A 15,382-nucleotide genomic window follows, 5' to 3' on the forward strand; every position below is an offset into this window, starting at 1 on the left:
AATGAGAAACTGAAATGTTATAAGTCTGTAGTGGAAATAAGTCCATAAACCACCATTTAAGGAAAGGAAAAGAACTTAGAATGGGAAATGGTATTACGGAAAGGAATGCAGTTCTGTATCAATGGCAAGCGTATTTTTACCCCACTCAGTATCATGCATACTTTTGGTGCTGTGTTAGAACACAGTGACTGTGTATAAAGTTGGTTACAGTCAACAAACAAGACTAAGATTTAAATATGTCGTTAATTCAGTTAACTTCTTACAGTATGAAAGAAAAGTTACAACATGCAACCTCTTTTTCAATACATTGACAGTGTATTTTACTAAGTTATTTTTAAAGACATATATAAAATAAGCACAAAAAGCAAATCCTGAGCATTTACTTGGGATTTTTTTCTTCTCCCAAATTTCTGTTTTACATATTGCTTCAGATCACACTATGTAATTTTTTATTTTCTGAAAGCTACAATTTTAAACTAATTTATCATTTCTAAAATAACTGAATACATTATATAATTTACTTAGATTTAATTTCTTTGATCAAGGATATTTATCTTAAAGGCTTTAAGTTTATGTGCTTAGTTTTATCAGAGAAGCACAAATGACAGGGTTGATTAAAATTTGTTGAGTTAACTTCCCACATTCATTTGAGATATGATCAAAAGATGATAAAACTTGTGTTAGATCAAAAAAGAAAAAAACCCAAACACAAAACATTCCTATGAATAGTATTTCAAGACAACATATACGTTCAGCTTATTTCTTTAGGCTTATTGCTACAATATTCTGTTGTAGTAATTACATACATAGTACAGGACAAAGCCTATAACAGCTCCTTCATCTATGGGCATCCATTATATTTAAGCAGAATTTAACAATGAAAACAAAAACACGTTTAAAATTATATATGAAAGAGTTTACAAGTATTTCTTGACCATCTATAATTCCCCCTCTTGACTGTCTCTTTATTTCCTCAAAATAAAAATTCATATTGATTCAAATATTTAAAGCATGGGTTTTCCTTAATAAATTATATTAGGCACAAAGAAGGGCAATAAAAAATTTCCACAAATTAACTTACAAAAACCTGTAAACTTACATTATGACCTAGTTAATAATATTTTGGGGCATATTTTCTCAGAACATGTATTATTAAATTAGCTGCATGATTAATACTGATGATACAAGCTTCTAACTGGACATCTGAATGAAGGCTGAATTTATTTCACTTGTATAAATAACCTCACCAAAGTATATTAAGAATATATGAAATGAGGGGTCCCTGGATGACTTAGTCCCACTCTTAATTTTGGCTCAGGTCATGATCTCACAGTTCGTGAGTTTGAGGCCCGCACTGGCCTCTGTGCTGATGGTGCAGAGCCTGCCTGGGATTCTTTCTCTCTCTCTGTCCCTCTCTGCCCCTCCCCCTTCTCACACGTGCTCTCTCTCTCTCAAAATAAATAACTTAATTGAAAAATGTCTGTAAAATGACTGCTTTAATTTAATGAATTAAATTACTTCAGTAATACTTAAATTACTTCAGTATCTACTATGCGAAAGCACCATAGCAACACCTGTTGATGGTTAACTCTTACGGCAAAATCCTTCTAATTTTAATAATGTATTTCCAGCAAGAATTAAGAAAAAACCTACTATCCTCAATTACTAATATCCAGAAATATGAAATTTCATATACTCACCCCTTTATCTCCTCTTGTTTTAGAATTAAATTTCACTGTTTTTAACCGGGCTCGTTCTTTCTTCTCAACTCTGTCAAAGTATAGAATGCTATTTTTAAAGTATACTGAAATATCTAAGGGCCTAACTAGAAATCGTTAAAACTGATACTTTAATATAGGGCATTTTTATATTCTAAAGTCTTCAGAAGTCATCTAGGTTTGCATCCCAAAATTAATTATAATTTCTAAAATGAAATACAGGGCTCATTTTATTATGAAACAAAACCACTTGTGAAGTATCAAAATACAGTACATGTGTACTTATAAATGTACTCAATTCCATAATTATATTAAAATTATTATGAGGAACCACTTCTGAATTGAGCAATTTGCCAGATTTTGGTTTTTTTGTTATTGTTTAAATATTAGCTTAGCACGGGGCATACACATATGCCAAAAATTAAGCGTAAGAGAGTGAACAAATAAGGCAAAATGTTAACAACTGGTAAAAGTAGGTGAAGGATATGTGGATTTCTTGTACTATTGTTTCTTGTACTATTCTTCCTCTTGTTACTTATTTTTCTGTAGCTCTGACATTTTTATAAAAAAATGGGAAATACAAAAATTAAATTTAGCTCCAGTGATATACTTGTGTAAATATAGAAAGAAACCAATTACAGTATACAAAAACTTTAAAGTATCTTTGGAAGGAGATACAAAGACTTGGTAATCTTAGTTATCCTTAGTTATCCCTCTATAGGTGAAATTGGTGCCAAGGGAACAAGCTTAAGACAAGGAAGCCTGTGCAGCTTTTAGATCTTATGAATTCTGAAACTTGTTAAAGTGCCAAGTATTCAAAATAAGCAAGCCAACAAAACTACATCAAAACAAATGTTTCATGTAGATTGTAATACCAATATGAACCTCGCAAAATTTCCTGTAAATTAAGCTTTTATAAATCCTCAATTTCAACATAGATATTACGTTAGTATATAGCAGAAAAACTTACCACAACAGGTTGTGAATAAATGTATTTCCTTCATTATCTAGCTATACAGTTTTACCGTGGATACAGAAGAACCTTAGTAGTCAAGGATTTGAAACTTGTTTTTATTGTGCTAGAACAGTCCATGACATGATTAGAGAGTCCATGAGATGATTAACTAATTTATAATTCTGCCTAGGTACTTACTGAGGGCACTGCAAAACTAACATTTAGTGAGTAAACGTTTACAAATCAAAATGGCTTTGTTTTCGCATCATTATCTTGTTCACTAAATAGTTGATTGATTTAAATTGTGCTTAACTGTAAATACTATTCCTGAAAGAAAACTAAGAACTGTAGTAACTACAATTCCTTGTGCTATTATTAGAAGTACAGAGGTCTAAGAAAGGGATAGTTCTGTTTTAAGAAAACAAGTTTTGAATACATTCAAGAACAAAACGGCATAATTAGTTGTGGTTTCATACTATAGCTTATGGAAGAAAAATTATATAAATAAATGAATAAACATAAAAAAACAAAAAAATCCCACAAAATTCAACTTTATGGAATTTTTGTGCAAAATAAAAAGAATCTCTTTTCATCAAAGCCAGTGTTTTCTTATTAGTTGCAGGCACACATAAAGCCTATGAGAGATATGAGGTACCAAAGGATAAGACAATTTTTAGGAACTCTGACTTTGATATTTAAGATGTGAGATTTTTACTGACTCAACAAGGCACAGAGGAAGCATTTCTGAATTTAAAGCAGACTATGTTCTATTCTAGGAGAAAAGTTATGCTGAGGGCTGCATTGCTAAAAGAGGAGTTGCCTCTTTATAAGATCTAGCCAAATAGCTGGAGCTTGCTAAATATATGGATCTAGCATAGAACAGTCATAAATCCCCAAACCACAAATACAAATCTAGGTAATATTTTAATATTCCTACTCTTCAACTTCTACAAGCAGTTATACAAATATACACAGGTAGAGGTTTATAAATAGGTACATGATTTGGCATACTTATCAATTACAGAGGCTCTTAACAAAATAAGTATAAATCCAACTCATTAGAACAGAACAAGTGTATTCCATCATAAGCTTGACCTGAAGTGAATTAACTAGCTACACTAAACACTAATGTCTCTTTACCAATTTTGGCTGGCTGTCTTAAAACTTAAAGAGGCTTTTAGGCAATGATTTGCACAAATCAGATCTCACAAAAAAGCTATTTCGGGGGAATTACGAACTGACATTTTAATACCATTTCTCACGAAAGTAGGGGCATTCAGCAGCATTTCGTAGACCTTAGAGAGGATTGTCTATACTGGGATCATCCTATCTATGTCTATACTTGACTACTTTTCCAGTAGACAGTAAGTATCAATCATGATAATAAGTGGTTAAAAGCAAAGAGGAAAGACCAGTGAATGTACCAATACTTCTAAATTAATCAAGAAAAAAGATGTGAAGCACGTAACAAGATAGTTCTAAACATTTCACATTTATTTACACTTCCATTTTTTAAGTCTAAAGGAGTCAATTCATATAATCAAAAATGTAAAGTTTAAGATTCCATCACCACCTACATGAGAAAACTACAAAGGCTTTTAAATCTCTCTCCCTCCTATGGTATGGATACATGGCAAAGTTATTTAAAAACCTTTGGGGGCATCATATTCTTTAATTACGTCACTGGTTACAACATAAGGTGAACAAAATCAAATGATTGTGAAACACAATATGGAAAACCAAGCATCACCATCTTGGTAAAATAATTTTAAAAATCAACAATTATTTATGTTGCCCTATCTTCAAGTGGTAAGACTGTACCAGACTTATATTTACCTGCGTTTACTGGGAATTACTCCAACTTCATCACTCTCTCCATCTGGTGTAACCTGCCTGGCTTGCCACCATTCATCATCAGAAGCATTAATAACATGGAGGATATCTCCAAATTTGAAGTTCAAGCCCTGACTGGGAAGGCCACTGTCTTTAGTCTTGTCATAATCAAAAAGCGCTCTAGATTAAGAAGAAAAAAAAGTCTATGATTATTTGTCATGATGTTCACTCGAATATTAAATGAACACAGGATTCTGAAAATGTATATAATCCAGGTAAATAATTAAACAAGATACCATGGTGGGCAAAATAATGCCAAGCTCAAATTTGCACTACATATGGAAGGACAGACAAAAAAAGAAACAGTAAAAGTGACTTATGCTAACAGTTTTCTAAAATTAGGTACCACCTTATTTCTTTCAATATTGGATGAGAAATTAAAAAAAAAATGCTTTTAGTGTGATCCACTGGCAACCCATATTGAATTCTAAAATGAAGACAAACCTAGAGAGTTGCTCTAAATTAATAAACAAAAAGTAAATATTAAGAGATACTCTTCTCTTTATTTTGGCTACACATACTTGGGAAAACAAACTCTCTGAAAGATCTGATTCATTAGTTGCAGAGTGTAAGACTAGATTAACAGAGTGACTATTGTGTCAGTTAATTATTCCTTCTATTTGTTCACAGAACTAGAGTAACAGAATTTTCTGAGTCAATAACAATGATGAAAACTAACTATACAGGCCTTTAACAGCCGCTAAATATTTTGGAAAAAATACTGTATTAATATAGTAATTGCAAAATGTTAAGAATCTTTTAAAATTTGATAAAAATACTGTGTTCTATTAATATACAATACTTAAATTCTCATCCAAAGTAGTTCTCTCAAAAGTAAAGGAAAGAATCCCAGCAATTACATTTATAATACAATTTATTTATTTTTTAGTTCTAATTTGGCAGCTGGAAATTAGGATACAAATCATATTCCTTTCTGTGTTACCCAATTTTTTAAACCTATCTCTCTTTTCAAAAAAATTTTTATTTAAATTCCAGTTAGTTAATAAACAATGTAATATTAATTTTGGGTGTATAATATACTCATTCAATACTTCCACACATCACCTGGTGCTCATCACAAGTGCACTCTTTAATCCTCATCACCTATTTAACCCATCTTCTCACACATTTCCCTTCTGGTAACCGTTAGTTTGTTCTATATAGTTAAGAGTCTGTTTCTTGGTTTGTCTCTCTCCCTCTTTTCTCCCCACTATGTTCATTTGTTTTATTTTGTGAATTCCACATATGAGTGAAATCATATGGCATTTGTCTTTTTCTGACTTATTTCACTTAGAATAATACTTTCTAGCTCCATCCATGCTGTTGCAAAAGGCAAGATTTCATTCATTTTTTATGGCTGAGTAATATTCCATTGTGTGTGTGGATGTGTGTGTGGGTGTGTGTGTATACACCACAACTTCATTATCTATTCTTCAGTCAATGGACACTTGGGCTGTTTCCCTAATTTGGCTACTGCAGATAAGGCTGCTATAAAGATGGGTGGGGGGACATTTATCCCTCTGAATTAGTATTTTTGTATTCTTGAGGCAAATACCTCGTAGTGCTACTGCTGGATCTTAGGTAGACCTATTCATTATTGCAGATTGGAGGAAGCTTAAATGGGGTGTCTGAAGAGAGGGCTACTGAAATAAGGTTTACTCCACCAGATCCTAGAAATGCTCAGGAAGTAGAAGTGTACAGAATTCAGGTAGGCAGAGGTAAGTTACAGCAGTGAAAACAAAAGAACTGGTGAAAACACTTCATATAGCACTTAGAACCTCTAGATCCCTTCTCTTGTTCCCAGACCCAGAAGACAAGAGGTTTAGTTTCTAAAGAAATTGAATTTGGTAAGTTCTGTACTCTGGAACTTGATGGGGAACGTGGTGCTGGGTTAAAGAGATAAAAAGTAATCTGCACACTGAAAATGGAAATTCTAGCAACCTTGTTTATACTGCAGGCAAGAGATTAAGGATTCTTTTCTAGAGATATTTAATGACCCCAAACAATGACCTCGGGTGGGAAAGGGCAACGAACAAACCAAGTATTTTATAGTTAAATCCAGCTAGCTTCATTCTCCATTCATAAGAATAGAAAATAAGGATCACTAAATATTTAAAGATCATCTCACATATGAAAAACAAGAAAAGAGGCAAACTAGAAAAAAAAGAAATACAGAGAATGCACAGAATTCAAGAAGCAGAACATTAGAGAAAATGAGAAGATATTAGGTCCATGAAATAAAAAGACGACAAAAAAATGATCAAATAAGAAGAGGCTTTTAGAAAATAAAATAGGATATCATACCTTCCTCCATACCCCAAATACTCTATGAAGGAGAAGGCAAAGTAAAGTCATTTTCAGACATGCTAACACTCAAAAAATGTCCCCCATATACTCTTTTTTCAAGAATTTATTGGAGAATGTGCTTTATTAAAGGAAAGTAAATTGAGAAAGAAAATGTGGCACTGAAAAAAACAGACTATGACATAGCAGAGTGCTAAAAGGCATAGGACAGGGGCACCTGGTGGCTCAGCTGGTTAAGCATCTGACTCCTGATCTGGCTCAGGCCATGATCTCATGGTTTCCTGAGATCAAGCCCTGTACTGGGCTCTGTGCTGTCAGCAGAGAGCCTACTTGAGATTCATATTCATTCCCTCTCTCTCTCGCTCGCTCTCTCTCTCTCTCTCTCCCCCTGCCCCTTCCTCCCTCCCTCCTCCACTCATGCTTTCTCTCTTTCAAAATAAATAAATAAACTTAAAAAAATAAAAGGAATAGGACAGTGGCAAAGGCAAGTCTCATATGAGATCCACACAGCAAGTCTATAAAGTAACTAGTCCAGACTGGAACAGAAAGATAGAAAAAATCTGAAGTGTAAGATCATATGTACAACCACATGTTTCTTTAAGTGAAAAACTCTAGAGTCTACTGTAAGATAAAGAAAGATACTTAGTAATAAGTACATGAACAATTAAGCAAATAAAAATGAGATGATTATTATGCCTAGGAAAAATGAAGGGCTGCAGAAGAAAGGAAGGATGGTGTTATAATATACTACTTGAGTAATGACAGATACTATAATAGTCACATGATTAAATGCTATTAATTTTATTAACAGTGATGACACTATGTTTGAGTGATAAAGGATGAAGAATAGTTTGGTATGAAAGAGAAAGTTATCTACAATGGTAAACTGGAAAACAGCAGTATATGCACATTATTTAGAAATTTGGGGGTAAAGACAAGGGACTTTGCTAAGAAAATGGAGGATGACTGTTTTCAGAGAATGAAATTAGGGATTTTTCGGAGGTGACAGATATTTTTTATTATTATTTTTTACAACGTTTATTTATTTTTCAGAGGAGAGAGACAGAGCATGAGTCGGGGAGGGGCAGAGAGAGAGAGAGCAAGACACAGAATCTGAACCAGGCTCCAGGCTCTGAGCTGTTAGTACAGAGCCCAACCTGGGGCTCAAACGTGTGAACCGCGAGATCATGACCTGAGCCAAAGGTGGACATTTAACTGACGGAGCCACCTGGAAGCCCCCATTACATTTTTTTGATAGTATATAACTTGCAAAAATAAGATACTTCTTTAAAAAAGAACAAAAAGTAAAGATGACTCATTAAAGGTGCCTGAAACAAATGTAATGTCTTGATTTTTATGCCTTTGTAAGTTTTTAATAAATCACTATTAAAGGCAACACCTAATTATATTAAAATTAGAAAATATAGGCAAGAAGAAGAAAATGAAAAAAGGAGAGTATAAACAAATCTGTTTTTCCTTTTTCTGTAGATATCAGTATCACATAAAACATTTTGGAACAGAATAATTTAATAAATAAAATTTAATAAATAATGTATAGAAATAATAAATTAAATAATAAATCTAAATAAAATTTAATAAACATTACAATAATTAGTGGAAGAAGAGAAAAATCTGATAGACTAAGGATTCCCAGGTCATTGGTAGGGCAGGAGGAATGAAAGGGGTAGGAAAAGAACAAGTGAAGAAAGTGAGAACAGTTTCCTTTTGTTATGTATCACAGAATAACATTTGAGACAGTAAGTCATATCATATGTAAACAAGTATAGAACACATGCTTGTTTGCATAGATGTTTTTATACATATGCACAAACATATATGGGATACATGTCTATTTTATGTAAGATACATCATCTCTCATCAGAAGAATAAATAAAACATACTAGGAAATGTTCCTCAGTAAGATCAGAAGAAATGAAGAAAATTAATGAAGAATAGTACAGATTACCCGTAGTCATCAACTAAAGTTAAACTAATAGTGCAACAAAGTGCTGAGTAAAGGCTCTGCTAAAAAGAGTATACAGAATACAAATAGGTCATCTGTGTAAGTCTTATTAGCCAATGAAGTAAAAAAGAACAGTTTAAATTAAAAAAATACATGTAGAAATTTCCTGAATCTGTGTTCTCTACTGAGGCTACTCACATTTTAAGCTATTATTTACATATGCTCCCTTTGCTATTATGGACATTACTGTAGTAATTAAATGTTAGAGAACAGTTTATTATAAAGAATATAAGTAAGTGTTGGATGATATGACATACCAAACTACAATACAGTCACTCAGGAAAATAACTTAAAAATTTTTTTCTCCCACATTTATTTTGTCTTTATCATGCCATTATTATTCAAGGGGTTGTACAACTTTAATACAATTATAGTAACATTCCAATTCTTGAAAGACAGTCAAGAAATCAATCCTAAAATAACATTTCTTTGGTTTACAATAGATTTTTTCTTTTTTCTTTTTTTTTATATTTTATTTTTAAGTAATTTCTATACCCAACATGGGGACTGAACTCATAATCCTGAGATCAGGAGTCATATGCTCCACCAACTGAGCCAGACAGGTGGCAATATATTCTTTGCAGTATATTCTTCTACAGTAAAACTAAGTCATAGTAAAAAATGTGAAGGACTCTGCATGCATGCATAAATAAGGACTGCCATAATTAGAAGTAAAAAAATTTACCTGACATAGAGGGATCGCTTCTGGCTAGTTCGAAGAGAACCTGATCCTGAACTAATGCTACTATTCATCATCTGCTCCCGTAAGTCATGTATTTTGGCTTCAAAACGACTGTATTCTGATGGGGAAAAAAATAAATTTATACTTTACACTCTAAAAAAATAAGTTACTTGAATATAAAGTATTAAATACATTAGCTGGCTTATAATAATTATATGAGGTTAGAACCTTGAAAGAGTAATCTGTGTAAGATTTTTGGACAAAATGCAAATTTCAAAAAACCAACAATTTTCCAAATGTACCATAAATTAGAACCGGCTGAATTAGAATTTTCTCATATGCTATTTTAAAGTTCATATTACATTTAATCAATTAAAAGACAACTTTCATGCATCAAATAGTGGTATCAACCTCACATTACTAACTGTAAATTTTAAAGATTAAAATTCATAATTTATTCTGATTTTTGTACTTAAAAAAAGAATCCTATAATGATTTATACTAGACACTTTGTTTACTGATTTTTCCCCTTGAGGAAATCAGTTACTTTTATGTGCTTAAACACAGAACTTGTGTACAGTCAATAATATGGCAAAAGTCAACAATACAGGAAAAATATGCCTTAAAAACTGTACATTAAATTTACTTCAACTCATTTTATGATTTGTAAATTCTCAAAATACCAAAATAAGATACAAAACAATTTGAATAAACATTTTAAGATCATTTTTATATAAAGCAAGTGTGATTTTGACGATGAATTATTTTAAACTATATCATATAGTAAAAACTACTAAATCTATTAATAAAACCATAAGCACTTTTCAAATACACTGCATTACACATTTACACACCTTTATACTTTCTCTGTAACAAACTATTTTATAGAAATTAGGGTAGATCTCCTCAGATTTTCTTACAAATACAAACGGTCTTAAAGCAAGAGCAAATATCTTGCTTGGGAGTTTGTATAGTTTAAGAAGACAGAGGAAGAGCAAACATGATTATTGTGGAGTTATTCTTTTTACCATAGACACCATGTTTGTTTTATGGATACTAAGATTAATTGAAGCAACAGTTCATCAAAAAACTCAAAAATATTTAATAGTTCAAACTAGTAAGTAATAAAGTGTTCTTTTTTTAAATATTTATTTTTGAGAGCGAGAGAAAGAGAGAGCACAAGTAGGGGAGGGGCAGAGAGCTAGGAGGACAGAGGATATGAAGTGGGCTCCGCACTGACAGCACAGAGCCCAATGTGGGGCTTGAACTCACGAACCGTGAGACCATGACCTGAGCCGAGGTTGGATGCTCAACCGACTTAGCCACCCAGGCACCCCTTTTACTATCCTGTAAAAATACGACAGAGGAGCGCCTGGGTGGCTCAGTCGGTTAAGCAGCCGGCTTTGGCTCAGGTCATGATCTCCCAGTCCGTGGGTTCGAGCCCCACGTCGGGCTCTGTGCTGACAGCTCAGAGCCTGGAGCCTGTTTCAGATTCTGTGTCTCCCTCTCTCTGACCCTCCCCCGTTCATGCTCTGTCTCTCTCTGTCTCAAAAATAAATAAACGTTAAAAAAATTAAAAAAATATATAACAGAAAATTTAAAATACAAATGTTAGTAGACAGTAATAATGTGTCCAGTACAATTCAACAATTAACAGTTCATGGCATTGAGGCGCCTGGGTGACTCAGTTGGTTAAGTGTCCAACTCTTAATTTTGGCTCAGGTCATGACCCCAGAGCCCTGTGGGACTGAGTCCTGTGTGGGATCCATGCTGGGCATGGAGCCTGCTTAAGATTCTCCCTCTCCCTTTCTCACTCTAAAGGAAAAAAAAAAAAAAAAAGAAAGAAAAACAAAAACAACTCATGGCAAACTTTTATTTGCAAAGGCACAGTGAAAATAGAGATAGACTGATGGATGGAGGTACAAATACTGGTTCCTCTTATTGTTAAAAGTTTTATTTATTTAAGTAATTTATACATTCAACGTGAGGCTCAAACTCATGATGTCAAGATCAAGAATCACATGCTCCTTTGAGCCCATCAGGCAGCCCTATACTGGTTCTTCTAATTAAAAATTAAAACCATTAAGTTTGTAATTAATGTCTTCTGCCTTCTATCTCTATGTGCTTTCTTGCATAAGACGAATCCTATTTCTCGCGACACTGGGAGTAACAGAATTAGAGTATTACACGGGGACTTTTTAATTTTTTCCAGTATTACATTTACAACAGCCTTGAAATAACAACACCAACAACTAAGACCACGACATCGTTTTTGAAAACAGTTAACTACTTTCCCTACTTCCTTTTAACCTTAAAACATGGTCTAGTAGGGATGAATATATATATATATATATATATATATATATATATATATATATATATATAATTGAATAGTTTAATTGCTGTTTTAAAATTACTTGGAGTAAGTAGTTCCTCCTTAGGTGTTAATGTTGCCAACTATCCAGTTGGCTCATTTCTTATACACTTAAGTTCATTTGTTCTTTTTTATTGTCAATTTTGACATTTAGGGGTGGCTTTTAAGAGTTTCATTTTTTTAAATAGGTAGGTAAAATAGTTTCAAGGTCATATCTGTAAAACAAGGATATTAAAAAAGAAGTCTAGGTTCTAGTCCTCTCTCCTGCCCTAAATTATATTAAACATTTATATATATGGTCATTATATATAAATCACCAATATAAATATAATAAACATTTATATATAAACATTTACAGAAAGGCTTATTCCTCCATTTTTAATAAATAGAAGCAGATACACACATATATGTAAATACATTTACATATACTTATTCTAGAGTATTTTAATATATATAATACATAATTATGTACACATTATGTATATATACTCACACACATATATGTACTGCCCACTTTTATAAATTAATTTTATTTATTTTTGAGAGAGAGAGAGAGAGAGAGAGAGAGAGAGAGAGAGAGAGAGAGAAAAGCAGGGCTCGAGCTCACCTGAGCCGAAGTCAGACACTTAATGACTGATCACCCAGGCGCCCAATTTATTTTATTTATCTTTTAAAAAGATACAGCAACAACACTGTATAGTAGCATGGACAGATGTCCCTCATTCTTTTTTAATAGCTATACAGTTCTTTTGCTTTTAACCTTCATCTTTTTGTTACAACAAAATACTGGAAAGAGTTACATTCTGCCTTATCAGCAAATCTGAAAATTGTTTTCTTTGAACTAAGGTAACGTTTGATATGACTGAAGTTGTTTGATCTCCGTTCTATTCATACTATACCTTATTTATATGTAGGCAAGGCTTCTGTGCGAATAGTTGTGTCAGGGTATATTTTCCAAAGATACATGCCTGTATCCCACATGTTCTTGTACTGTGACCTTGCCATTCCCCCATTAATTGGGCAGACTCTAATCACTCTCTCCTTGAATTTGGGCTGGTCTTATAACTCACAAGCAAGCAAATATGGTAGAAATGATTCTATGTGACTTTCAAAGTTAAATTAGAAGAGGCCACAAAACTTTTCCCTGTTTCTTTAGGGATGCTTGTCTGGGGGAAGTCAGATACCATGTAAGAAGTCTGACAACCCTCAAAGAACCATGCTGCAGAGGTCACGTGATGGTGTTCTGAGCCCTAACTTCCAGCCAGTATCACCAAGGCACAAGACAAGGGGAGTAAAGCTATTGTGGACCTTCACCGACCAGCTGAATCCCATTAAGTGACCTTAGTCTATGCTACAAAGACCATCCAGACAAAATCCTGCCTGAATTCCTAATCTACAGAATCCATAAAATGGTTATTGTTTCAATCCACTAGGCTTTGGAGTAGTTATGAAGCAACAGTAACGGGAACACACTTCCTCTGTGCAGTCTATTTTATTTGGTCATACACACCCACACACCAAGGACAAGCCTTCCTAAATTTAAAAATACATATGAAATTCCTAAAACAAAGAATAAGTTTTATATACTTTCAAAAATAAATATATAAATATAAAATTAGTACAGTTTATTCTTTTGTTCTAATGATAACCTTTTATTTGGCTTTTGCCCCCTCCACCATGAGCAATCACTTCAGAGCCAAACTGAAATATTATCCTTTTATGTCCAGTTAAAAACTTTAAAGCAATCACAAAGCTTATTGTATTTTCATAGCATCTTCAAACTCCCCATTTTCTAATAATTATACTTTATCCAAATTGTCAGAGCATACAGTCTTTTCATATTATACACTCTCCCCTTACAACTATCTTAACTAATTGCAATTAATTGCTAGCATCAGTCTTTATGTCAGTATCTCTCCCATCATTTTCAGTGTCTGAACTTTGTTCTCTCTTCTCAGAGTGTTTATATGAACAGTATCATCAGAATACCAATCTGTTGTTGATACATTTGACTGCAGCCTTTATATGTGAAAGTCTATTTGATTCAGTTTCTTTCCTTGATTCTTTGAAAATGTTGACTCCACTGTCTCCTTTAAACCATTGCTAATGAAGTTCTAATGACTACCTCATTTTCTTTCATTTAAAGAGCAATGTTTTTCCTTTGGCCTGGAATTCAAGTGAATTTTTCTCTTTCTTTTCTAATTTTTTTTAATCAAAAAAATTTTTTTTAATCTTTGTTTATTTTTGAGAGAGAGAGGAAGAGAGTACAAGTAGGGGAGGAACAGAGACAGAAGGAGACACAGAATCCGAAGCAGGCTCCAGGCTCTGAGCTGTCAGCACAGAGCCCGATGTGGGGCTTGAATTCATGAACCTTGAGATCATGACCTGAGCTGAAGTCGGATGCTTAACTGACTGAGCCACCCAGGCACCCCTAAGTTAATTTATTTTGAGAGAGAAAGAGGGAGTGTGTGTGCAGGAGCAGGGAAGGGGTGGAGAGGGAGAGAATCCCATGCAGGTTTCTCTGTCAGCAGGGAGTCCAAAGCAGGGTTCAAATCCACAAACCATGGGATCATGACCTGAGCCAAAATCAAGAGTCAGGCATTTAACTGACTGAGCGACCCAGGTGCCCCTTTTTCTTTTATTTTTTGAGGTTTTTGTTATCATTTACTTATGAAGTTAAAAATGAGTGACAGAGGGGCACCTGGGTGACTCAGTTGGTTAAGCATCCAACTTCAGCTCAGGTCATGATCTCACAACTCACGAGTTCAATCCCCATAACGGGCTTACTTTTATCAGTGCAGAGGTGGCTTTGGATCCTCTGTCCCCGTCATGCTCTCTCAAAAATAAACAAACATTAAAAAAAAATGAGTGATAGTTAAAACTGCCATACAACTTTTTGGTTTGTTCTCAATTTGTTTTCAGTTTCAATGTCTTTCTGAATAGATGGAACAGGCCAGACCAGTCCTGGGAGTGGGGGGTGGGAGGGGTCACAGGGGAATGGAGCCAGGCAAGGGAGATCAGAGAGGCTGAGGGGCTTGCTGGGGGTGGGGAGGGTGTGTCTGTGTGTATTTTTCTTTTAATCTTAATAATTTTAAGTCCAATAATTTTGTGAGAATATTTCTCAGTGCTAGTTATAATCTTAGGTAAACAGAATGTCTTTTTGATATATATTTTGAGTTTTTTAATTTTAGAAAAGTTTTGTTTATGTATTTTTAATATGTTCTATATGCATTGTTTTTTTTCCCATGAGACTCCCACATGTATGCTGAATATTCTTTGTCTACTTTATCTGTCATTCTCAAATCCTTTTTTATTCTTTTTCTTTTTTTATTAACATATTTTCCAAAGATTGAAGCAATCCCCAACTGTTTTTCCTGAACCATTTGAGAGTAACTTGCTACCTTGATGTCGCACCACTGTTGAATATTTCCTA

At 33.6% G+C, this 15,382-nt stretch overlaps 1 protein-coding gene across 32 annotated transcripts in view; it reads right to left on the reverse strand.

Moving 5' to 3' along the window:
- The window catches only part of DLG1 (discs large MAGUK scaffold protein 1), a 273,518-nt gene that overhangs the window by 41,580 nt on the left and 216,556 nt on the right, over positions 1-15,382 (reverse strand). For all 32 annotated transcript variants that reach the window (XM_019839943.3, XM_019839942.2, XM_011285885.4 and 29 more), the window contains 3 exons: positions 9,579-9,693; positions 4,510-4,686; positions 1,701-1,770 (listed from right to left, as the gene is read on the reverse strand). In XM_019839943.3, the coding sequence (XP_019695502.2) occupies positions 1,701-1,770; positions 4,510-4,686; positions 9,579-9,693 (362 nt within the window). The remainder of the gene's footprint in view (positions 1-1,700; positions 1,771-4,509; positions 4,687-9,578; positions 9,694-15,382) is intronic.

The sequence above is a fragment of the Felis catus genome, chromosome C2 (assembly GCF_018350175.1).
Source record: "Felis catus isolate Fca126 chromosome C2, F.catus_Fca126_mat1.0, whole genome shotgun sequence".
NCBI classification, from domain to species: Eukaryota; Metazoa; Chordata; class Mammalia; order Carnivora; family Felidae; genus Felis; species Felis catus.